At 40.2% G+C, this 27,717-nt stretch overlaps 1 protein-coding gene across 1 annotated transcript; it reads right to left on the bottom strand.

Annotated features, from left to right (window-relative positions):
- Positions 1–2,435: 2,435 nt before the first annotated feature.
- BMI1 (BMI1 proto-oncogene, polycomb ring finger) lies at positions 2,436–26,480 on the bottom strand. The gene is made up of 18 exons (XM_066584725.1): positions 26,194–26,480; positions 18,050–18,161; positions 17,892–17,955; positions 17,758–17,792; positions 17,582–17,642; positions 17,445–17,501; positions 17,304–17,363; positions 15,789–15,844; positions 10,184–10,460; positions 6,041–6,176; positions 5,738–5,834; positions 5,500–5,555; positions 5,366–5,416; positions 5,017–5,125; positions 4,886–4,931; positions 4,606–4,704; positions 4,351–4,431; positions 2,436–4,276 (listed from the first exon to the last, which is right to left on the bottom strand). The coding sequence occupies exons 1-18, from the start codon at positions 26,330–26,332 to the stop codon at positions 3,947–3,949; spliced, it is 1,866 nt and encodes a 621-aa protein (XP_066440822.1). The 5' UTR covers positions 26,333–26,480; the 3' UTR covers positions 2,436–3,946.
- Between the last annotated feature and the right edge of the window lie 1,237 nt (positions 26,481–27,717).

The raw sequence follows: 27,717 nt of genomic DNA, 5'->3' as shown, positions 1-27,717 counted from the left end.
TAATCGATGTATGAGCAGCTTTCACTTGGCGGGACACAGAGCAGAATAGGAAGTCGGAGCAGCACAATTGGCCGTGGTGCGCAGGCGCAAGATGGCTGCTGCAGACACACAACCTGCACACAAAACACGCACACACACTGCTTTGTGCTACGAACTGAACGCCACCTTCACCATTTCTTCCGTTTGCTGATTTTCCCCTTTACATAAATGAAGACCAGCTGGCACTTCTATATATCAGTAAATGTACAACCGAAACACAACATCGCTTCCCAAAACGTCTTTCATGTAGTAACAACAAGCGAGGAGGATTGCTGCAAAATGCAGAACGACCGGTGATATGTATGTCACACAAATCCGATTCACACCTTATATGTGTTATTCAAATGCCAGAGCGATGAGACTCGTGTCGTGATGGTTGCATATTGACTAGTATGCCAGCTCCAACGCCTTCAGTCACAGGCTTCTATTGTGTGGGTTGGAACAATGACAGTCACCTTTGCTGGATTAAAGAACAGAGCTGCATCCTGCTGCTCTTATTCCTATGTGTTGTATGCATTCACATCCCAATATTGATGTGAAATGTTGGGTAGATACAGGATACGGAAAATATTGGTTAGAATATATACTATGCGTGCACCGAGGGTGCTGCACACAATACCGGCACATGTCAGTGCTCTTCCATGCTGTGCTGGTGGTGAAGGAGCAAACAAAAATACATCTTCAACCTCTCCAAACACAGCAATCGTAAATCGTGCATAGGAATAATTGCCGGTACGGACAGAAATCTGGATGCAGGCTGCTAGCATTTTCTAATTGTAAGCAGGGAGAGGCAAGCAGCTCTCAATGGAGAGGAAATCCGCTTGTAGTACATAAGGTATACCAGCAGCAAGTGCTCAGTATAAGCGGAAACAGGAAGCACTTCTCGCTGTAAACATTTCTAGGGATGTCGGATTGACTGGACCCATATATCCAAGCCCCAGGGACAGTCAGTGGATACACCGCAATATAGTATATGGTGAAAGACGCTGGAATCAATAAAACACCTATTATTAGGTCCAATTTAACACAGCTGAAACGTCTATTATTGTCGCTATAATTTCGTATGCGGGTTTCTAGACCTGAAGTACATACTATATACAGCAGTAATTAGGTAATTCACATAGAACAAAGCAGAGAGAGAATATATCATAAGTGGTTCTGTCTATGGGGCAACAGTTCACCAGCCAGATGTCCACGTTGGTTATGTTAAGGTTAGCGATCTTATCCTAGTAATGTTCAATCATCCACATGTAATGCATTTAGATGATCGCAGACTATTGTAATATTATCCTAATCATTAAGTGTTTTGAGCAATTAAAATATGTAGTTCTATACTATATATGTGCGTTAAACCGACTGGGCACTTAGCAATCCAAAGATCCCATGCTAGTTATAAATGGGGAGATGATGCAATAGCCGCTCACTGTTTACATTCTTATTCTCAATAAATGATGAATTATTTGGAACATTTAAATAGTCACCCAAAATAACTCGCTACCTTTGGATCAAATCCTTTGTAAACAGAAATCTTCTAGAAACCTGCAAGTCAAAAATATGTTTCCAACCTGGTCATTATTCATTGCGTCAGACCTGTAATGTACAATGCACTACACAGCTGTCGACGTCATCAATCACAATTACACCGTGGACACCCAATATGATTTTGACGGCTGGTTGACATGTGTAACGTCTATAGGTCGACATTAAAACATTGCATTCAAAGTTTCTCTGTCCGGCTTTTAGTTTTACATGTAGTAGAAACAGATTCAGAGTATGACCCGGTCTTTTTTTTATTGTATACTGTATATAAAAGGGTTGCAGGTTGCGAGCAGACCAGAGCTTGCAAATTACATGAGACGATTACATTCTGGTTGTTCAAAACCCAGCGTTTGCGGGAGGATTTGAATGATAATCGTCCCGTGTACAAGCATGCACTGCAGCTTAAAATCCGAACGATGCCTCGTTCGGTGTAAACAGCAGCAGTCCCTTACTGAACCGCCGCTGCTTACAGTGAATGGAGAGGGGCCGGGGTGGAGTGGGGGAGCAAAGAGAGAACTCTCCCCCAGCCCCCTCCCCCGCCTCCCTGCTGGCCGTGCTGTCAGCGATCCTCACTCCTGTGCAGAGTGAGCTTCACAGGGAGGAGTGTCGGACATCGTTTGCCCGACCCTCGTTGTGTAATAGGGTTATTACTCTTTAGCTTCCACCAAACAGATGTGTTGATAAAAGGGACATGGTCGCTCTCATAGTTGTAAACAACCCCTTTTTTTCCCTAAGGCCGTGATCCATTTGACATCTTTTTATGCTACTTATTAAAACTAGCAAGTAACAGTACTTGTAATACATTGTCTACTACATTAAGACATGGATACAAAAAGTAGAAAATGAAAACGGACAAGTTGTATGCAAAAAGTAATGATTTAATGACTATAAGCAAGACAAAGCAATAGATTTGTGCTTCTTCTGCAGACAATGAAATGATTAGCCACGTGGGTTATTTTTCTTTTTTCAGAACAAACATTTGTAAATTATAAACTTGAAAAGGCAAAATAAAAAGTAAACGAGGGTGAAAAGGTGACTAAAGGGTGTGGGGCAGTAATTCCTGCCATCTTCTCCAGCTCTTCGCGTAAGCTTGACGCGTTGCTTCATAGACAGGGCAGATCATCATCGGTAAAAGTCACAAGACCTTCCTTCTCCCCACCAAAGTTTTAATTGAAAACTAAATAGCAAATGCAGTACCATTATTGCATGGCTTTAGAGGCAACATAAAATCCTCTTTGCGATGGCCTATGCTATAAGCATCTGGATTACTGTATGTAATGAGGGAAGTTAACAATAATTTCTGAGTGCATGAAACACAAAATCTTCATTTATAGTATTTATAAATATATCATACAATACTGCCTTCCTGTTATGTCATATATACCAATATGGCATTTTACAACCAGCATAATGCCAACTGATTCTTACAAAAGCGAATCACTTAAGTCAGTAAAATAAACGGTAGTACCCGCATTTTAGACAAAAAGATTTGTATAGTAAAAAAAATGAAAGTTTGTTGAAGGTTTTGATCGATTCTGTGCAGGAACAGGTGAACTCTTTGATGCCAGATGAATGAACAAAGTAACCCTCTCATTCCCCTAGCAAACAGGTCTTTACAGTAATGCCAAAACAGAGACCTGGAAATCATAAACGCTAAGGACATTAGTCACTATTCACAGTGAAATGGCTACATAAAAGGAGTTCATGTATTTTCCTTTTGGTAGGATGATAAAGCACTTGAATTGGAGTAGATGACAGTGCCTCAAATAGTCACAAAACACCATTAAAACAAGATAGATCCTGGTTTAATTTGTCCATAGAGAATGCTATATCCAGGGTCACATCAATCCCACGAAAAGGGATACAAGGCTGGAGCCATTACAATACATCCAAAACGTTGCAATAATCCTCAGAACCGAACATGTAGGAGTTTAATCCAGATGAAGTCCAGCCAATGCTCAAAGCCAAACAAATCTACCATATGTCCAAAAGCCACATAATGTGTGTATTCCATTAGGTCATCATAGTCAGTCCACGAGAAACGATCTTTCACCTCATGTATGTAGCCGAAGTTATATCCACGTATGCAAATTTCCATTATATCCAGCAAGCCCCATTTTACAGCTTTCATATTTCCGGTAATCGAAAATGAATAAACATACTGTCAATCTTTTCCTCCATCCAATTTCCAGGTAGAAAATGAACAAATCACTGTCAACTCCGGCAATCGCCATTTTTGGAGTTTTCACTACAGATTAAGCAATTCGGGCATAGTCACGTGTATTAGCATCTACAAAAGCTTGTAATGGCATGAACAGGTTTATAGATCAGAGTGCTTGTCTCTTTTGGTAACTTTTAGTCGTCTTTTTCACCCAGAGGAAGTGGCCACCGATCCATTCAGCGACATTTTCCTGGCCCGATTGGTGAAAAGATTCTGGTGGTTGTTAGGGGTGGAACTGGTCCCATTCATGGTAGTGGAGATGTGAGGAAACTGTGGGTGGGGGGACTGAACTGGGGTACTGGGACTTGGCAAGCAGGAGGAAGTGGAAGCCATCCCACCTGCCGGGCTTCCTGCTTTGTCACTACCAGAGTCAGTTTCCAAGTCGCCGCTAATATTATTCACTCTGTCAGCAGCATGGCTGATTTTTAACCTCTTACAGGTGGTTCTCACTCTGTATTTTAAAGGAAGGGGTCCATTCTGTGGAGAGAGAAAACACATCAGACCCGTTCAACGATTATTACAGTCCCTCCCGAAATCAGATAGATGCCTACCCTTCTCCATGTGTATATGTATGCGATGTCCATTAACGTGTAATAGTCTTTCAAGGGTTCCTCTTCATACATAACATCGATCTAAGAGAAATATAGAAAACCATAAGGTCACTCGAGTTGTTTACAGTTTTGAGAGGACTGAAGGCCGGTTACACAAACCGAAACCACCACCAACAATAATAATAATTGCAGGCCAGCAGACATAAAGGACTGTCGTCATGGTTTTGTCCCTGCTATAAGTACGGTGGAAGTTACCTGAAAGGTACTAGGTATATCCATTTTGCTTCTAAGAAACTTCCGTAAATGCATCACGGTCATGGCAGCAGGACAGCGCAGGTACCTCTTGTCATTAGTCTGTTAAAAGAAACTACGAATGACTCCCTTAATGGGTAAGTAATAGAGCCCTAATAGCCCTGTAATAGATAACCTATAAGCTCTTCCCAGCTGAAGAACTTTTGCTTTACTGTTTCATACTAGTACAGATCTAGGAACTCTTGTTGGGCCCAGCACTAAGGATCTGACATGTGGACAATACCTCTTCCTTTGATTTTTCCTTTTCCCGATTTCCTTTACGATCCATTCTATAAAAAAAAACGGAGTGATAATTATGTGATGCGATTTAGGGGAAGCCTTTCGTAATTATTTGAACATTTGTACTGGACTCGCCTGTTCTGATCAAAGAACTCAATGGATAAACTGATAATCTCATCGTCTGTAATGATCCTCTTGTCCTCATCTGCAACTTCTCCTCTGTCTTCATTAGAGCCATTTGTCACTATAGGGGGAAAACGTCACAGAAAAACAATTGCTTGGACTGTCCGGTGGAAAATAGAACTTTGGGGCAGCCCAATGGCATGCTCAATTGCTAGCAGATTTATTTATAGGAGGACAACTTGCTCCAGACATGAAATGGTTAATGAAACTAGTCGGGAGGAAAAACAAGCATTCAACAGACTTCACGTGTGAACAGAATAGAAACAGTTAAGTTTGTAGTAAATCACCAGCGGATTCTTACCGTCTGCAGAGGGATGATCTGCATAGAAGTCTCTTCTTCGCTTCATTTCATCTGTAAGAGACAAGTTGTTTTAAATGCTGCTGGTTTATCCGTGGATTTAATAAGACACCAATAAATCAATATTTAATACGCACTCTTAAAGAGTCCCGGTACCAGCTTGTACACGATATCTTGAAGGGTTTTGTCAGCCCTGGAAAAGGGAAACATTCTAAATAGCTGGACACATGACAGGTCACTTCATCAGGACAGGACTTTTTTACTATCACTATAATTTTTACATAATAAAGTCTACAGAAAAGCCTCAATTTTAGTGCTAGGTAGACAACAGACTACGAGAAAACAGGGTCTTCAGAATCAAGTACTATAACCTGCCTTATATTCAGGAGAGGTCTGGTCTTGTGCACTTGGACATCACAGATAGGACAATACTTGCTTGTCTCCAAATAACGCACGATGCACGTTTTACAAACTGGGTAATGAAATGAAGAAAGGTCAAAAGCAAATTTATAGATGAAGCCAACAATGCTGAGCAAGCTAAGTGAAATGTATCACGAATTGCACATTGATTCCCCCAAGTGCTATTTGCCCCTGCCGCAAATATAAAGGAACGCCTTTTTTACTCTACAGGTGATACTGCAAGAGTATATGGGGTATATATACATGGCAGCTACTTACAAGAATGGAGACACTCAATGATAGTTGTGGCATCTATGAAGTATCCACCACAGAGCACACACATCAGATGGGGGTTGAGCTCCGTAATTTTGATCCTGGTTGTCCGATGCATGGTGACAGAAAAGGACTCTCTTCTCTGAAGAAGAAACAGTCGATAAATCACAGATGGCAAATCTAACCACGTAACCACGTACAAGTCTAGCCAATAGGGTGTATTGAACATGGAGGGTGCTAATGGCAAAACTATGTTCTATAATTATGGATGATGTTGCAGAAAAATGGGAGCTTACTGTAGTTACAACGAGTACGTACAAAACAAAGAAGGGGCATTGTAAAGGAAAAGCAAGCATTTTGGCTTAAACCATCGCTCATATTTATAAATCCATTACCAAAGAGGAATCTAAAACCTGACAGAACAAACCAGACAACAAGTCTTACCGGAGCCTGGACAATAATCGGGAACTTCAGATCTCAATATACCAACAATGTGCCATAACCTTCACACCAGTGAAATAACATGTACCCCAAATCAGCGAATGGCTTATATGAACTGCCCACCATGGACAAACGGTGGAGGAAGCGGGAATCTGAAGCTGCCAACCAGGAAGACAGACTATTTTATTGATGAAAGAAGCACATTGCCGTGCGCTGGTGCCCAAGCTGCAATCCTCCCGTTACTATAGCAACCTACACTTACACTTGGCATCCTGCCACCGCCTGGAGATGGGGAGGAAACCCAGCAGTGGAGTTACACGAGGTGCTTGGGGAGGGGGGGGGGGGGGCAAGGTGGCTATGGGTACCAATTAACCCCTTTGCGCCCGAGCGTTGCACTTGGCATGGATAATATATACATGCAGGGTCCAAATTGCAATGGCTTTGCAGTTAAGACAGTAAAGTGAGGAAATAGTAGATCCACGTGTGCTATCATCCAGTACGTACTGCTAGAACAAGCTGGTTATTGATGGAAGAAATCGCAAGAATCAATTATACACAAGTATCCTTGAGAGATTAGTCATCGACTAATCATAAAGGGCAACTTGATTATGATTTGACAACCGGGACCTATAGGAGGGAATGGAAATGTGCCGGGAAAGAACATGCGTTCAGAGGAAGAGCTTGGTAGAGGAGGGGGTTGGGGGAGAAGAACGACTGAGTGATCCGATGGCTCCTAACAGCAAGCAGGGCTAACCCTTCTAGGAATATACGGCGAATCTAGAAAAACAAATACAGTGCAGCGATCTCAAGTGCAAGAGGCGGGGGAGGTGAATACAAGAGGGGAAGGAGGAGGAAAGAGAGCTGGACAGGAGGAAAAGAGAGAGGGAGAGCAGAGAAAACGAGAGGCACCCAGCGCAGTACAGGGAAGAGACAAAGAGCTGAGAGGGAGGGAAGGAAGGCGAGAAATCACACCAAGTGCCGGGGTCACACACACAGCCGGGGCAGAAGAGTCATGGGGGGTCCTCATAGAGCCCCGCAATCACGAGGAAACTGCCGTTCTCAACCGTCTTTATCATCCAAAAGCTGCACAGAAAAGAACTGTGCCTTTTATATATCCCGATAATAAATCGAGTGGCAACTAATATCCATACCCCAAAAATTCAGAAATAATGCTTAGTCTCCCAGCACACTCAAAACAAGGACCTTGTAGTGCAAATAACGGGAGGTGGTGGATGGAACAGCAGTTTTACTTCTAATCGTATTGACGGCAGCATAATCACAGGGAGACTGTCTGTAATTATGTATAGCCCACTAGTGATACAGGTCATCAATAATCTTTTTTTTAAAACTTCCTAGTCACTTTTAAAATACCTAGGTTAGTTGGTGAATTTGGAAGTTGCTTGGTGAGGTGAGGTCCGACATGTATAAATGATATTAACCTTTGGAGAGTTGTAACAAGTGGACAATACAAAGTCCGATAGAAACTCCAAACTGCACGCCGCCTTCCCTGCACCTTTATGACAGTCAAGTAGTTTTACCAAAGTCACCTGAGCCGTCGGTAATATCTCAGCACATGTTTGTTTCTCACACACTGTGCCATTACTTAGGGACTATCTATTTGTCAGTCTGATGTTGAAGTGCCACAGTCCTTTGGCAAACAACCTTCCGTGGAAATAAGGAAGTCAAGTCATGCTTTTTTTAATTTTCGGCAGGGTTCAGTTGTCTATAGGTCAAAACTTTACACGTACTTGTTTAATGAAAGAACCATGTATCGTCGCTGTCTTGAGATTAGCTCTTCCCCACTTGCAAGATGAATGAAGAAAGGTATATACTATCGCAAACTGCCCCATATATTCTCATGAGGACCGGTTAATTCAATAAAAGGAAAACGGTATTCACCAAAGGTAAAATTGTGATTGGGAGCAGATTGCAACATATTAATAGAGATAGTCGCATCACAACTGAGGTATTTCACCAACAATCATCACTATTGGATCAAATAGCATCATACAGAAATGCCTTTGTAATTCTTATCATTGACAGAGATGTCAAGGACACACACTACAACTAGTCTATCCTCACCTTCCAAGATCACCTCTCCATGCACTGCTTGGTAAAACTTTGGGCGGCTCTATTAGTTTTACAAGTTCATATTTTAACAAAGGATCCAATGTGTGGTGATATACATAAATGCACACAGTTTGTAACATTAATGTGTATAGTATTTATCTCCTTCACATATTGCCATGAAATTTCCATCAGGTGTACACAATGCACCTATAGAAATAATGAAGCAATGACAGCAAGTATAAATATATTGCCCAGGATCCAGACAATGCTACATCCAGAAATAAACGTTACTAAGGGCCTGTTTATGTTAAACTGAAAAGGTATTGACAGATTGCAGAAGTGCTTTGTATAATCAGTTGACAATCCAAAGGGTTAAAGTACAGAAAGGTGTGGAGACCATAGCCTTGATACACAAGGCCAATATACTTACTGCTACCCAGAGATGGAAATGGCCAAGCCAGTTTACAGTTGAGCAGTATTCCACATTACATATTAATTATCTGAATACAACTCTGAAGTCATTTAGCTACAGTCCGCATGGGTTGTAGACATCCATTTCAATAGTGAAAAATGGCTGTAGTCACAATATAAGAGACCCAGCAGCACCCGACAAATGCTCCTGATACAATGCATATACTATATTATGTAGCTTCAATAGTGGTTTTCTGGCAGAGCTCCGAACCTTCTACTTTGTTACTTTCTGCACCACGGTGGAACATCAACTGAAGGCGCAGTGAGAACTATTTGTGCTTGTGTATACTTTGTGCTTTTATTTTACCCCAAAGTGTTCAATTTCTACAGGTTTTCAAACAAAGTCCCAGACAAGTGTTAGAGCAATACAGGGAAGGCCAGCAAAGCTCCACTGCCCATGGTGATTTACTGTCACTAGCTCAGAACCCCAATCAGCACAAAGCATATACAGGACATGACAGCTGTACACACCACCAACCCAAAGAAAGCCATCTCCAAATCATCTCATGGTGGAGATTACCAACACAAATATGGCAATACACACATATACAATATAAATATACACAGTAAATGCACTTTGAGGGGGAAAGTGAGTGTAACCAAGACACATGACAAGCTATCACCAACCTTCCACTGCAACCTGTTCCCACAAATGAAAGACTCATCATTTTCCATGCTAGTCCTCTGTACCCAGACTATGCCAGCTGTAGGCATCTCCAGATACAAAAACAGTGAGGGTGTTCAGGACCTCCAAAGGGTGGAGAATGGGGTGCAGGGTGAAAGGTATGATACGGATTTAAAGGGGGGCGGGAGGGGGGGGCATGCTGACATAGGGTAGGAGGAGAGGGGGCATGTCTATAGACAGAGGTTAGGAGAGAGAACACCACGACTCAGATTGGGCAGCACATGAGCAATCAGAAGATGGCACCTCTGCTCTCACGTGTTCCCCTCTGCCCACCCCACCCCCAAACACCCTCTGCTCTCCCCAACTACCTGTGTATTCCCCCTTTACCGAATTCCAACATTCACACCCCACCCCCATCACTCCCCCCTCCTCTTTATTTACGTACAACCAGACAAACACCCACTCTCCCCCCCCCCCCTCCGCCACCACCACAGATACCAACCCCCACCGAGGAGGGTGCCCAGAGCGCACCGTGCACGTACCGTGAGCTTCTCTTTCGGGTGGCTGCTGTTGCTGGGGGGTCCGGGGGACAATGCGGTGTCCGGGGGGGCGCTCAGCGGATGAGCAGCAGCCCAGGGGCGGCCATCTTGAGCTGATCTGCAGACGCTGTCAGTGCAGGGACTGCGTTCATCCCCCCCTTCTCCAGCCAAAGCCAAACCGAGAGTGGGAGGTCCCCCGATACCTCCCCGGCTTCCTGCAGCCGTGCAACCGTGCAAGCGCAGCCTCCTCCTGTCGCCAGATCCGGGCAGATTACACCATGTTCAGCGCTTTGTCCTGACCGCCTGCTGCCTGATTATGTGCGCGGTACTCCCTCTCCTCCCGGTGCACAGCCTGGCCCTGCAGATAGTCTTCCTCCCCTAACACAGAGCCCAGATCTCGCTGCACCTCTCTCCCGGACACTCCGCTCGCTGGAGCCTCACACTGCAAACTGACACCGTCCCCAAAATGGCTCAGAGTCCGCCCGCCCCGCAACGTCACGTGGTCTCATTCCTTAAGGGCGGCCTGGGAATTAGTGTACACACTGTGCACACTAACATCTACACACTCTCTGCTGTGTGCACACTTTCTATAACACATGCACTGTATACAGTGCTCACGCTCATGCAATCTACTGCATGTACACAGTTACTGTACTCTTGTGATGTACACACATACATCATGAGGGTCATACATTTGTACCAGGTTGCAATTATTTCCTATTTGGGTTTAACTAAAGGAGAATTAGTTTATCTATCCATCTATCTATCTATCTATCTATCTATCTATCTATCTATCTATCTATCTATCTATCTATCTATCTATCTATCGACAAAGTTTATCGCTATTAATGTTTGCTAAGCAACAGGACTCGCTTATGCAATTAAAGCACGCTGGTCATCTACCTTCATATCCCTTCTCTAGAGAGGAAAAGCAGGGATGGAGATTATATTCCAGGAATTCCTCCATTTGGGTGTAATGACAAACGGCGAGTTGAATAATTAAATTTTGGTATATAAATAGGCTTTAGAGATATAGATTTACGTGAAAGACAACGTCCCCGGTCTGAATTTACAAAAAACAAATGTAGTAAATCTAAATGTAGACAGAGAAGAACAGAGTTGTGTTCATACAGAGCTGTAACCAACGCTGGTGTAGCCATATCGTGATAGACGTGTGAGTGCACATGTGTATAGTCACGACCTATTTAGCAGGATTAAAGTATCCTTATTGCCCGTACTAACATTGTACACGTTGTAAAGGGAGTTTGACGTCTACAGCTATATGTGTATAATGGTGAAGAAATCTATAGAGATGTCAGGTGACAGCTTTAGGGGGGATGAATTTACTGGTTGACAGCGACATAACTAATGGCAGTTTAGTGATAAGCCTAGAAGAAGTATTGGTACAAAGATAACGGGGGTCTAGAGGGGTGATGATCTAAAGAGCGCTTCTTAAATCGATTAATCCAGTGATTACTACAGCGATGTATTCATATTGTGATTACTGGACGCACAGGTGTAAACAGATAGACATAAAAGTAGAGCGTACTCAGCGGTGTTCTGCGCTAGAGATGTAACTATGGTCTAATAGACAGACTTGGAGATCTTTAGATATAATTACGGTGTAATCAGGGAATGGAGAGATGCCCCAGTGTACTGACTGGAGAGGTAAATATATATACCCGATGTGTACGGATATAATTATAGTTTAATCACTGGATGGAGAGATGCCACCAGTGTACTAACTGGAGAGATAAATATATACCCCATGTGTACATATATAATTATATGTATACATATATAATGTGTACATATATAATTACAGCGTAATCACTGGATGGAAAAATGTCCCCAATGTACTAACTGGAGAAGTAAATATGTATACCCAATGTGTATAGATATAATTACAGTGTAATCACTGGATGAAGAGATATCCCCAGTCTACTAACCGGGTAGGTAGGTATATACCCAATGTGTACATATATAATTACAGTGTAATCACTGGATGGAAAGATGTCCTTAGTGTTCTAACTGGAGAAGTAAATATGTATGCCCAATGTGTATAGATATAATTACAGTGTAATCAGTGGATGGAGAAATGTCCCCGGTATGCTAACCGGATAGGTAAGTATATATCCAATGTGTACATATATAATTACAGTGTAATCACTGGATGGAATGATGTCCCAAATGTACTAACTGGAGAAGTAAATATGTATACCCAATGTGTATAGATATAATTACAGTGTAATCACTGGATGTAAAGATGTCCACAGTGTACTAACTGAAGAAGCAAATATTTATGCCCAATATGTATAGGTATAATTACAGTGTAATCAGTGGATGCAGAGATGTCCCCAGTGTACTAACCGGATAGGTAGGTATATACCCAATGTGTGCATATATAATTACAGTGTAATCAGTGGATGGACAGATGTCCCCAGTGTATTAACTGGAAAGGTAAATATATACCCAATGTGTACATATATAATTACATGTGTACATATGTACATATATGTGTAATCACTGGATGGAAAGATGTCCCTAGTGTACTAACCGGATAGGTAAGTATATACCCAATGTGTACATATATAATTACAGTGTAATCACTGGATGGAAAGATGTCCTCAGTGTACTAACTGGAGAAGTAAATATGTATGCCCAATATGTATAGATATAATTACAGTGTAATCACTGGATGAAGAGATATCCCCAGTCTACTAACCGGATAGGCAAGTATATACCCAATGTGTACATATATAATTACAGTATAATCAGTGGATGGAAAGATGCCCTCAGTGTACTAACCTGATAGGTAAGTATATACCCAATGTGTGCATATATAATTACAGTGTAATCAGCGAATGGTGAGATGTCCTAAGTGTACTAACTGGTGAGGTGAATATATATACCCAATGTGTATAGATGTATGCAGATATAATTTTTAGTTTAGTGGCTGAAGTATTAAGGAGTATACCTACCGTCTGGCACCTAGGCGTATACAGATATTTCCATGTACTAACTAGATTCTAGAGATCCCCACGGGTGTAATATGAGGACGATTAGATAAAATTGTATACACTCTTAACTACATAGCTAACTGTATACAGATAGAATTACAGTATACTGACTACTCTTACATGGATACATACAGATATTATTACAATATACTGTAAGTGGACTTATATAGATAGGATATACTCTTAGTGTACTGACTAATTGTATATGATTGGACTTAACTAGAGAAGTGTGTGTGGGCAAAACTGGGCTAGACATATATATTTGCAGTCTACCAACTATATACATACACTGTAGGCAAAATAGACGTCTATACATTTTCAGTGTTACCGATAGATAGATACCCGTCAGTAGTCTAGCTATTTAACTTGACCTATACAGCAATACACACGGTGCACCAACAAGATATAATGCACTGTACTAACTAGATGTATACTTGTAGCTATAGTGTACTATAGAATGACGGTGTACAGACAGAGGTACAGAAATATAATTACTGTGCACTAACCAGGGAGTAGAAATATACCCGTAGCCTACAGTCTTAACTAAACCTATAGTTCCAGTGTACTGGGAACTGACTGAATACTACCAAACTGTGAAGCTATAAGGACTGGGAGGCGACGAGAACCAGTAAAACACAGATCTAACCAGAGTGTACCAACTAGAGGTCTTCCTATAATATAACCATAAAGGTAAGTCATTGATCTATAGAGCAACGTGCTTTCTTGTCGCTGTATCACGGGGCAGAGATATTACCCCTCAGCACCATGTTGGAACGGGATGATGTTAACTTTCAGGAGTGCTTGTATACAGCAGGAAGCAGAGCTGTGAATATATGTGCGCGGCAAGAAGCAGAACTGCTCAGCTATCTACGAAGATCTATACTATTATACCGTATACAGAGCATTATATTATGTGGAGCTGATGGAAGCCATGGGAGGAAGAGAGAGTTCACCTTTCTTGGGAAACAGACTGATTAATCGAATAAGGGAGGGGTACATACTATATGGAGATATAATAGCAAGAGCAGAACCAATGGCGAACAGCTTATACAGAGCTATATGTCTGTTCAGACCCGTAACTGCTTATGTGCAAATAGAAGTAACGTTCTACGGATAAGGAGTGAACTGTATATAGCGCCAGGACTGACCGAATATCTATCTAATCTACCTATGTTGAACATTTAGGGGTTTCTTCAAATAGGACTGTATATTGGTTCATAACGTATAGGTTGTTATGTATAAACAGACAAATGCATCACTTGAACGAATCTGGCTGTCAGATCCATATAATCCTCTTAGTTTGCCACACGTACAATTAGTTCTCTGACAGGATAGATGATTTATGTATCAGCAAAGGGGACATTCTTCTACTGGATCCCAAATCTCTCTGTACACAGTGCTGTGATTTCTTGCTTCTTCTGCCTGGGGTGGTCTATGACCCCCTGAACAAAGCACCGCCCGTTCCGGGCACAGGGCTGTGCAAAGACAGGAATGTGTGCCCGAAAGGGGGGGGGGGGGGGGGGGAGTACTGTGGATTACAGAAGAGCATGGATGAGGCAGATTTCTCACAACTCCCTCCATTGCACTCCACAAGCTCTCTCCGCTGAATCCCTAAAAGTTGTAGTGTTCTGTACATTAAGATATTTGTAATTTTACGCCATATGCTACTGGTTGAAGGAGACATTGATGCTGAATAGCTTGCTTGGCTTTTAGATTTCCTTCTAGATAGAATGATTACATCTCCAAGTTATGCAATGAATAGTTTCCATTTCTAATGTGTATATTTCTTATTTTTGCCCTAATGTACTACGTCTCAGTTTAGTCTAGTCACAAACATATTTGTGTTCCACCAGTAAATCCCAGCATATTGTTTTACAGAATCCTGAATGGGATGCGATTTGTGTTAAATTGCTGCTGAGGCATTGTATTCCTCTCAATTGATCGCATTATTTCGATACATTCTTCATGAAGTGATGGTGTACAGGCATCATTGAACCAAACAACAAAAATAACCATTTTACTGTATTTTATTCTTCTGTACCCTGAGCACATGTCGCTTGTAGCCTCTTCATGCTGGATGCCCATCTACCTGCGTTGCATACAAAGTCTCCACAGTAATAATGAATAAATATATCATTACCTTCCACACGGATTTGTGCTTCATTGACACTAGAAGAGATTTGTTAACTGATTTTTCTGTAGCATAATGTATACACTAGTAACTGGAGAAAAGACACAACATAAACCACAAAAACTGGTTTCGCCATAATATTTATTTGTGTTGACAAATGACACACAATATATGAGCATGAATGAAATACAATATATGAAGTCAATTCGGGGAGGGGGTTGGGTTAACCAAGTCATAGTAAGTTATAATTGCAATAAGCTGTAACTGGCAAACCCTTCAGATAAGTAAATTAGTAGGCAGTAGAGGTTATAGTATTCATAATATGGAATCTGAAATAAGTCAACGTTGTATGTCACACACAGACTTTCTTTAATCAGCTGCCACACCCGGGAATGCAACAATAGTCCATAGGGAAGCTATTTATTTCTTTTGTGCACATATGAGATTCTGTAGTCACATCTGGGATGTCTTCTCCAAACTTTTAGCTGCGTCTTTAAGTTTCCCTACTAAATCCTAAAAAAAACAGCAAAAACAGAGTTACACATATAGATAGATAGATAGATAGATAGATAGATATGAGATAGATAGAGAAATATACATACACAGATATGTCTGTATTTATTGTGTACTGGGAACAGTTACATATCTGTCTATTGTCCTAAACGAAGACCTTACGTCCCCTTGCATTAACTAAACTAGTGAATGTTGATGCATTTTTGTGGAACCAACACAGAAGTGGATGTAAAAGATGGCATAAGTACAGCTTTTTCTTTTATATTTTTTTCTTTTTTGGATCCACTCCTGGCTTTGGTGGGGGGAAATAGCATCAAAAATGACACGTGAGTACAAATGCAGTGCTAAAACCAGGGTCTAAGAACTTGGCGTCGGCTTTTTCACACTATTGAATTATACATTCCAACCTTGTGCTAGCTGAACTCAAAAACTCTACGAACAACCATATGGAATGCTATACTGAATGGTAAATATTGTACTATGTAAACCTTTTAGTCAGGTGTGGAAAAATGCTACAAAGTAAGACTGCTTTCAAAAATAGGAGTGTGATTGACTCCAGAATTATTCTGCAGCAGGACAACCACCCCAAACATTTATCCAATGTGATTAAAACTATTTTCAGCCTAAAAAAGAACAGGGAGTTCTGAAATATGCGGATATGGCCCCCACAGAGTCCTGATCTCAGCATCATCCTGTCTGTCTGGGATTACATGAAGAGACAGAAGGATAGTTGCAAGCCGACATCCACAGACGATTTGTGCTTAGTTCTCCAAGATGTTTGAAATAACTTCCCCACGAGTTCCTTTAAAAACTGTGTGCAAGTGTACCCAGAAGAACTGATGCTGTTTTGAAGGCAAAGGCAGGTCACACCAAATATTGACAGGATTTACATTTTGCTTTTGTTCAGTCACTTTGCATTTTGTTAGTTTATTTTTGTCAATTATTAACACTTTTATTTTTGAAATAATTTTCACTTTGCAGCATTTTTTTCCACACCTGCCTAAAACTGTTGCACGCTACTGTACATAGGAAAAAGGTTATGTTTATGTCCATTGAAATAATTATGGACTAGAGACTGTTTAATACCGGTAATATACAACCCCGGAGAGATGAAGTTCCATACAGACAACTATGCAGAGTAGCCACATGTTTCTACAGCACACAGTGACATGTAATCAATCCAGGACATATATTCTATCATCTACTGACATCCCCGGCCCTGCTCATGACTGTGTACATTGCTTTAATAAATACATCACATTCCTTGGCAAAGAGCAAACCTTGATAGATAACCCGGTATTTAAGGAATCTTACAACTGCACAGAAGCTGCAGATACGTATAAACCCATGAATCTATGAATATATAACTATAATTATTAACCTTATCTTTCCCTACTCTAAATATTATGTATCATCATATTGGAAATATATAGCTAGATATACATATTCATATATATACCTGTAGTTGCTCCATTGAGCAATTAAAACTAATGTCCTGGGCCAGGCTTGTATCTCTGGACTACAAAACAAAAAAACTAGTTTTAGGAAACATTTTGAGTATCAGCCATGATATAATACCAAAAGAAATACAGGTTTTTACCTCTAAATTCAATTTCACCAAGTAGGAAGGTCGGTAGGTTTTGTACAACTGATTGGTCTGTAGAAGAAAATAACTATTATATGTGCGTGGGTGTGTACCAACCAGGAATGTATATATGTACATTACAATGCAATCACCTTTATTTTATAAGCAAGACGCCAGGACACATCTGACACATGTGGGGGTGCTCTGCCTATGCTGGGAAAACAAATATTCACTAGTTATAATCAGATTATTGAATAACAAAGCTGAGCTACACTATATAAAAAGTTATCTAATGTCTGAGCTAGTTCTGGAAACAGAAAACACTCACTTTTCTAGTAGAATTTCCAGTGTCTCTCTGTGTTTCTGCAATATACCAGGAACTGATTAATTAATACACTAAATATGTGGAAAACAATAAATATAATCGCATAATAAAAACAAGTAAAAAAACAATATGTGAACCTGGTATTCTGTCCAAAAGTGCTCTAGCCTCTCTTTATCGAATTTGCAGTCTTCCAGGAATGTGCTGTTGGAACAGGAGCAATAAGAGGACACATAGGATGAAATTCAGATTTTATTCTCCAGAATGATGTATGTGCAAGCTGCGAGCAGGTAGGTACCTGAGTGCTGCTCTGTCTACATTGTTCCTCACTGCTTCAAGTATACACGTAGTGGCTGATGCCTGACACTCTTTTATGTGACATGGGGGGATGTGCTGAAACACTGTGCCATCTAGACCAACACAAACATACAGGGAGCAATTAGGTCACAAGAATCGTCATCTTTATCCATAGACAGCAGTGATGATGTATATAGAAACCGAGTCCACCAAGTCAAATAATTCCAAGGTTACTTAACTCTAATATATTGCTTGATTTATAATAACAGTAAATAAATGAAAGATATAGTATTCTAAAAGGCAACAAGGGATTCAAGGTGCAGGGTGTATTGCAGTGTATTCCCACAGTAAAACCTGTATGCATCTGTGTTTCGTCGCTATCACTAGAGATGTGATGATAAGTTATCTGTAATGCTGGTAAATGAGCAGTTTCCCCGAGTGTCAGCGCTAATGAGAGGCCATTACAGCTACATCCACACACGAGCTATACAGTTCCTGGCACTGCGAGCAGCCGCCCACAACTAGTGACACACACATTCCCACTCGCGATCTCCGGTGTGTTAACCATTAACAAGTGCAAACGAAGCAGGCTGAATGTAAATGCCACAACTCTCCCACCCTGATCACATCATCAAGCCAAACCGACCTGACTTTACAGATACAATGTAACCCGTGCAATACCACAGCGACTACGTCATCATGACAAGTATAGATATGTGAACACATACACGGAATAAAAGGTACTACTGTACATACATACATACACTAACCTGCAAATGTTAGATTTATATCTGACGGATTATCTGTTCTATGCATTTTCATACCTTAATATATGTTAAAAACAGGAAATATAGGCATGCTCACTGTACATTAACATCTGCGGACATTTCCCAGCTGCTACATGGTAAATGCCATACCATTGGTTTCCGCACACGGCCTCATATATATGTATTTAGCAGTATGTATCTTTAGGATATTATTATTGCTCAATAAGAAAAAATTATTAACAGCAATGTCTAGTCCCATTGCCACTGGAGCACACATGCAGTCAGGCTACGTGCTATGACTGTTGGCAAAACAGTAAATGACAGATCGGTACATATATCACATATATGTTTATTTATTTATGTGTACAGTTTCATTCGCAGATATAAACACAAGTACATACATGCGTGTATACATCTCCCTTTAGAGAAATCCATTTAACAGGAGACAAGACCTATCAATACAGACAGCATAATAATAGAATTAGTTCTGTACGATGTGATAGTGTGGGTACAATGGTACACAATTAAGCAGCTTCCAGTAGGTTTTTTTTATTCAGAAACCAAGCAAATGAACTCAGCATCTGAGCTAACAAGACAGGGCCAAGAAAAAAAAACGAAGGAACTGATCCCTCCCCTGCCACAACGAGGGGCTGCCAAGAAATCCAGCAGCACAGCTAATTAAATATCAGCGATAAACAGGACAGAACCCAAACTACTGCCCAGTACAGGACCCTACCCTATCCACAGCGAACAAGGAATTACTCATGTAGAACTCAGCTTTTAGATAGCTGAATATGATCCCTAAAGAAGAGCATCAACTTACTAGAACTTGTGATATATACATAAATAATAGGGATACTACTACTAATATGATACAACTTTAACACCATTAGGCAAATGCACAATAGTTTATATGAATTAATATGGAGTTCGACAAAGATTCTAAAAATGTGGTTCCCAGCATTAATAAAAATGTAAAAACATGCAATGGATATCTGCCAATAATATCAGTGAATTAAATGACAACTTTATAAACCTTTATTTTGAACGACTATTTGTAAATTATAAATAGAAACCCGACGACTGATTCTTCTTGAGCATGTATGTCTATTAGTTGTAATATTTTTCTCTTCAATCCTATTATATGAATTCAGGATTAAAACATTTTCAAAAATATGAGGGCAGTAAGATCTGATGGTAGGTTAGTAGGACTGGGTTATTTATCTCTTCTTTATTTTTTATGTACAATACTGAATGATGCTTTAAACGCAGTTGGGCAGATATCAGACTACTCTTTGAAAAACATTGTACTATGTAATGTATCCAAGGCCAGGAGGGATATAACTGGCCTTCTCATTCAATTCTCATTTGTAGATCCCTAAATGCTAGCATGTTTTACTTTCACCACTACATACAAGACACTATAAAGCCCTTACACTGAAACAACAGGACTCATATTCAGTTATATATTATATAACATACACAAATATTTGTGGTATGGCTAAATTCTCTGCATGCAGGCCAATTTTTATCATTTGCTTACCAAGCACAATATGACTTATTGTTTGCATGAAAAAATGGCAATAATCATTTATTTCCTTCTAAGCTTGTGCATATAAATAGCAAAGTCTATTTATGCAACTAGGATTAGAATTAGATCATCAGCAAGGTACATTTTAATGGGCAATGGCTACTCTCAGACAATGTAACAAAAAACATAAAAAATATAACTCCTGAGTAATGCATTGTACAAAATAATTGCCAAATGTATACATTAATAAACCAAGTACAAGCTCATGCTCCACATCCCAGGACAACATTACCAAATAGTAACTATCTCCAAACCAACAATAACCAAGTAATGAAAAAGGGCAGATAAAAATTCAGAGCTTTTTAAAATAGGTTTAGTGCAAAAAATAAAAATAAAAATCATTATTGTTAATAACCCTGGTCTTTAGATTTTACCAAATTCTCAACCCACTGTTTCAGTAATGATAGTAAATTCTTAGTATATTGCAGCAGATAACTCACCCCAGTTATAGGAACAATGGTAAAGACTTCTCCATTTCAAGAAATCGTACTAACTACTTTGTCTTTAATTTTCCAATAATTCTTATATCATATTGTTTTACTTTCAAAACTAAACTCTCCCAGTAAAAGCTCCAGCATATATAGTGGGATTCACCAGTATAAAGACTGACAAGCCAAAGTTTTAGAAACTATAAAGGCCTGAACTGCATCAAGGTGCAGGCTAATTTATTGCACAAATATATGCAAATACCTGCAACTATACCATTCTTCTAAATTGGGTCTACAGAAATACAGCCTAGTACAGATATACCCTTAAATCTTATTTATATTTGCATACAATTTATCAAAACAGCTCTAAGTCAATGATTCCTAATATATAGTAAAAAAAAACACATATAGAAGTTTTATCAAAACTAATGCAAGGTAAAAATGGAACAGCAACCAATGAGATTCCAACTCTACTTTTTCAGAGGCTCTTTGGAAAATAGAAGCTCAACCTTATTCATTGTTATAGGCTGGTCCTCTTTTCTTGTGAGCTACTGTTTATCACTATATGTAAGCATTATGTTTATAAACACCACCTAAAAATAAAAGTTAAAGGAATGACAGTACAGTATAGAGCTGTAAACTCTCCCAATACAAACCACATTTCTTACTTGTTGTCTCTATTACTGTCCTGTACATACAAAGATTTAGCCTGAAAGAAGTGAGCCATCCAGTATGCCTAACACCCCAAGGCTGATGGCGCACACAGTTTAAAAAATGTATATTGAGCAGTTTTGACACTGGCTTATTTTGCAGTAAAAAAAAGATGTACAGATATTAGCTGTGTGTCAAAAGGGAGCTATGAAACACACTTAAAACATTAAGGCTATGTGAAGGAATCCTAAACCCTTCTAAATACACTTTTCTGTGTTGTTTTGTTTTGGGGGGTGAGGGGTGGATGGGGGTGATAATTGATAAAATATCATTAATTTCATGTGTTTCATGAGTTTTTGTGTGGCTTTTTTATTCACATATTTCCTATATGCTAAACAACTGAAAAAGAACATCCCCATAGAGCATGCCGTGTTTTGGAAAAAATAAACATGCCAAAACAGTTGAAAATGCACAAAGGCAATGAAAAATTCCCAAAAAACCCACACTGTTTACCATGTATTTCGTAATTCTATTCATTGACTTCCAGCAAGTATCTGGCCACAGTTTTTTCCCCTCAAAATAACTCAACAAAATATGTGCCATTTTTGCTAAAGACACTATGCAATGTTTAAAGGCACTCTTATATTGTAGTTATTTTGTGCCTTAAAGGCTAAGGGGGGCGGCACATGTGCAAGCAATACACAATGCAAATGAGATTATGCCCATGTGCACATTTTACTGACCTTTTTGCGCAAGCATATTGTACACATTTGCATGCGCAAAAACATGCATCAATGCTTTTCATTGAAATTGGCAATTAAGTTAGTTCAATATGTGCCATTTTCATGTGCAAATGCGCAGGAAAATAGAGCATGCTGTGTATTTTTTGCATGTACAAAATGTGCGTGCAAAATACGCTTATGCGAATGAACCCACTGAAATCAATGGGTTTTATTCACTGTATATTGCGCGCACAAATTTTGTGCATTCAAAACGTTGCACAAATATGTTGGTGTGACACAGGACTAATTCCACTACTAAAACTATTTTTCTGTAATCTAAAAACAATTCTCTATACTGCTCATCATTTACCTCTAAGATCTCCTTTAATTTAGTATTGCTAATGCCTTCTTCTCCTCAGAAGATTAATGGCTTTCTGTATCAGTGATCACACTGTCTATACATATAATAAAGCCCAATATCTGTTGTCACTGGTTGTAGCAGCTGGTGTATTTTCTAAATTTTCGGGTTAGCTTATGTTAGCACTGCTCAGTTATCATATTATCATTGTGTGATGCAGTTGAGAATTGTAGTAGATTGTCCTATGCTGACTCCCAAGGACTAGCAATAGTGTTGTTCCTCTGTCATGGTCAACAAAGGCTTTAGCTGCGGCCTAGTGGGGAACAATGAGAATCCACAGAATGGCATCATTCAGGCATTTTTTTTTTAGTCATATACCACTTCCTTTTTTCTTTTTCAAACTCATTGGAAAATAAATGTAAATGGAATTTATACTGGCATCCTCCATTATCACCGGTTTTGTTTCAACATATAACAAAGTCTAGTAGTACCAATATGATTAGTGACATTTTTGTTCCTTTGTAGTTTATTAGTATTTGTAATATTACTTGTTTTCTCGAACATTTTATTTTAGCGCTGTCAGGACTGTTTTCACATGTATTAGTTACATTTACATGTGACAGATAAGTGTTGCAGAAATTTCTGCTGAGGAAAACGGTACCATATATACAAATGAGGTTTGTAGAAATCAGACACACATCTAACTTGTGTGAACATATCTTGCTCGAGCTGCAAGTGGAAAAAATATACAAGGCGAAGATAACTTTTGTCCCAACAGGGACCTATAGTATGCAGGTTCTACTTAGACCCAGCAGTTCTGTCACATGACGACTCATGACACTTCCTGTATTGCATATATCAAAGGTTGTTGATGGTTTGAAGAGGATCTTATAGGAATGGGTTCATACACAGCGTTTTGAAAAATAGTGCAGTTTTTGTGTTAGGAGGTGGATTCAAAAGATATGGGAAATAAAAAGGAAGGACTTACATTTCTGCTTCTTGCTGGATCTACTTCTAGCTTTGTCTCAGAACACTGCATTAAATACTGCAGTGGCATTACAAAAACAAGCAAAGGCTTCCTTAATACAGTCTTTTATCCCCTCTAGCTTGTAAAAAAAATCCCATGAAATTCATCCATTTTTAGAAGTGTTTTTAAGTTACACAAGTTTTTGTTTCCTTATAGAAAAGCCTATAGCAAAACTCTAGAAAGTATGTCATACCAAGAACATGTAGTGATTTTGGAAAAAAATATCTTGGAGCTAAAAAGCATAATAAGGCCAATTTCACACGAACATATTTTTATATGTTTAAAATGCGGGTGTAATACAGATTAAATTTCATCCATATTACTTCAGTTATTGCCTCTGTGTTTACTTTGATTGGATTTATTTTCTACTGGGCAAATATGGATCTTTGTTTTGTGCCCAACAGAAAATAATACCAACGAATACAAACACGGATCAAATACTGATGAAATCTGGATGCAAATGAAATATTGATGCAATACGCATGCATCTTTATTTTAATCACTTTTCACAGACTAGATTTTTCAATAACAATGGACACAAGTAGCAGATGCTGCATTCTTCAAACACAGCCATGAAAAATATGCCCATTTAATTAGATTCATAGGTTTTCATTAGCTTCATATTACAGTCTGCAAAACACAGACCAAATTTGAATTCAAAATCTTTGTATGAAAGCGGCCTTATGGTAGCAAATTGGGTTGCATGGGCTGAAATTTTAACTGGTCTCAGTTAAAAATATATCATAGGCATGTGTTCTGTTTTCAGGACACATCTAGATATACTTATGATGGGAATAAAAACAATTTTTTATTTACCACAAAAGCCTCATTCCCCCAAACTGAAGTAAAATGAAACTTCCTACAGTTACATCCACTAGTTATGCCTGAACTTGCAAGTATTCTAATAATCAAGACAAGCCATCTAAGAGCTCATTCACATTAGCGTTGGAGGTTTCTGTTTTCCCGCTTTATTACAGGAGCAGGAAAATTGAATCCCCTAGAGTCTAGGGCCTAGATGAGCTAATATGTCTTATGACGGAAGCAAACATTGCCAAACGGACACCATTAATTATAATGGGGTCTGTTCACTTTCCGTTATGGTGTTCACATAATCCTGGATGAAACAGCTGTGCTATTTCGTCGTGGATTTTAACAGAAATGGGGAATGGGGGCTCAGACAACCAAACACCCGAAGGAGAAGACAGTAGTTTTTAACCAATTCTGCCTGCTCTTTACAGGCTACATTGTGCTCAATGAATGCTATGTAGCAAATGCAGGAAGCAACACTGCCATTTCCTGCATGGGAATCAGTGATCACATGATCACTAGTGACTCCCAGCATGTCTGAGATGCAGAGCCTTACCCAGACCCCAGTCCAGCTCTGCAAGTGACTAATGTCCCCATAGAAGGATGTTGCCCCTGTAATTGGGGCTCCTGTAAATGCTGTAGCTACAGTGGAAAACTGTAAAAAAAAATAAAAAATAAAAAATTGTGAATGTCCCCCATAAGTCACAACCATAAGTAAAAAATATTACAGAATTAAATTATAAAGGACCCATAGACCATGGCAACATAAACTGTGGCCATATTCACCCTATAACCTTAGATTATACAAATTATATATCAAAATGTCTGAAACAAAATAGCAAACCTATTCTTGTACTTTATTTTAGTGCAAATGTAATTACTTTAAAAATAAATAACTATATATTTTTTTAAATTACACTTTGTACACATTACCCCTGATAACATAATAAAAAGGGGAGAATGTAGAGAAAAATGTAATATAAAATAGACTTACATGTCACAAAAAAAGCAAAAATAATTTTGGCGGCCCAAGAAAAAAAAAAAATAAGGCCATAAAACCACCACGTGTAAAATCACTATGAAGTATCAGGTCCTTTAGGACTGGAACACTCGGGTCTTTGAGGAGTTAACATCACAGCTGAACTCCAGAGAGACTAGTCCTGCTTTTATGTACCAGTTGACTACAAATGTATCAGTTTGAGCTAAACAGCCTGAACCCCAGACTGATACATTGTAGCGATGATGGGCAATTCTGTATTTGTAAACAACCAGGAGTTGAGTTTATACAAGCCGCTGAAGTAAAGGTTTTGTCTTTCCACTTTTGGCATTGTCTTTCATCTGCTGGACATCACTTTCACCTACAAGTGTTACTTTATATCTGATAAGCCGGTAAATAACGTCTGAAGCCTGCAGGAAGCAACCGATCAGCCTTTATTATAAGCCGCATTGTGAAGCGGCTGCTGAGGACAGCGGGTGACTTACAATACAGGGAGGTTCAGCGAGTGTCCCCAGTCCCCTGGGAGCCGGTTAGAGCAGCCCCTGCCCTCTGTGCGGTGATCCCCTCTATTCTGCTCCCAGGCTGCGTCCCTCCAGCTGCTACTAGGCCGGCCTGTCACACCACCCCCTCCCTCCCCGGGTGTCTGCCACGGAAATGCCGCCCAGCACCAACCAGACGAACAAAAGCTTGCAGTAATATGAGCTGCACATTGCAGCCGCCCGGTGCCCATATTTGCCCGTTCGGCGGGCACAAAGGCGGCAGCAGCAGGCAGAGTCCCTGCCCCCACTCTCCCTTACCTACAGCAGGATGTGCGGCCTGCTCAGGGCTCAGGCTCTGGAAGGCCGCCCGGAGGACAGCACTGAATGCTTTAAGGCTAAACTGGGCCGGATCCGCTAAGCGATGCAATCCCCTCAGCGATTCCTCCGACAGCTCCATTGTGATCGAGCGACCTTCCACCCCGCAGCACGTGACCAGACCAGCTGACAGCGGCTCACTCTCTGCTGGGAGTCAGTGGGTTATAATACTAGGATCTGCACTGGAGCTCTGCGACTACCACCCTCAGCTTGTCGGGTTCTCAGCCCCCCCTTAGGAGTTGTGGCCTAACAGCAGCTGGAAAACCATCGATTGCTGTGCTTTCAGGTGCAAAGTAGAGGGAAATATGGAGGAGTTGCCTATAGCAACTAATAAACACAGCCCCCTAGATGGCCTGAGCTGATATGTTAACCTCCATAGGGGGTGAGGTATAAGATGCTATTAGGCTGCCTTCACACCGCCAGAATAGCAGCGGGCATTCTGCAACTGAATACCTGCAGGAAATCCGTTGTGCCAGATCTACGCCTAAACGGTTTGGGTTGGATGTGTCTTTACCGGCAGAACAGCTGCGGAATTCAACCTTTATGTTTGTATTGAATTCTGCAGCATGCATGTGCAGCATAAGGCCCCCTCACACAGGCGTATTTGCGCACGCTAAATTTGTGCGCACAATATGCAGCGAATAGAAGTCATTGATTTCGTCCGGAGGGGGGGGGGGGGGGGGGGTGGAAGCAGCAGCATTCTCTATTTTCTTCCGCATTTCTGCACCCAAAGTCCCCATAGAAGCCAATAGAGATGAGTAAATGTACACAAAATATGTTAGGAGATACGTGAAACACTGCGTAATTGTGCAGGAAAAAAGAACACAACTGGAACTTATTAGACTAGTCATTTCAATTGGTGCGTCTTTATTTGCCACGCCAAATGAGCACGCCTAGCAGGCACAAAAAGTACAGTAAAGTACGTCGATATGCGCGAAAAAACATAGTTCAGTCTGCAAATACGCCGCACTCAGGTGCGTGTAAATACGCATACGCTCGGGGCCCAAAGGTACTTTCACACAGGACATTTGAGTTGAGGAATTCATGTTGCGTTCCTGTAGAGGAAATGAGCTTTACAAAATTTGCTGCAATTGTTGTTGCGGATTTTGTGCATGTACTTGTGTTTTTATGCACAGATTTTCCGCTGCGGACTGTATTGTGTGATGCGGTAGCGGTCGTGGCTGCACTGAGGTCACACCGGCAAACTAATAACAAGCATAGTTTTTCAAGCTGATTCAGAGTGTTTCTGCAGCGGAAATGCTTCAAAATGTGCAACAAATCTATTTGCGGATTATTGTATGGTGCAAATTTAATGCTTTTCGTCGATGTCTATGGACAAAACCACAGCATTTATGCTCAGTTTCCGCAACATAAAAAAAAAATTTGTGGACTTCCAAACTGCAATTTTCAAATTTCATGCTTTTCTGCAGAAGAAAAATTCTGTGACCTGTGAAGGAGGTTTGTGAA

Source organism: Eleutherodactylus coqui, chromosome 12 (assembly GCF_035609145.1).
Source record: "Eleutherodactylus coqui strain aEleCoq1 chromosome 12, aEleCoq1.hap1, whole genome shotgun sequence".
Classification (NCBI taxonomy): Eukaryota; Metazoa; Chordata; class Amphibia; order Anura; family Eleutherodactylidae; genus Eleutherodactylus; species Eleutherodactylus coqui.
The sequence above is the reverse complement of the archived record's forward strand: the minus strand, read 5'-3'. Positions and strand labels throughout refer to the sequence as shown.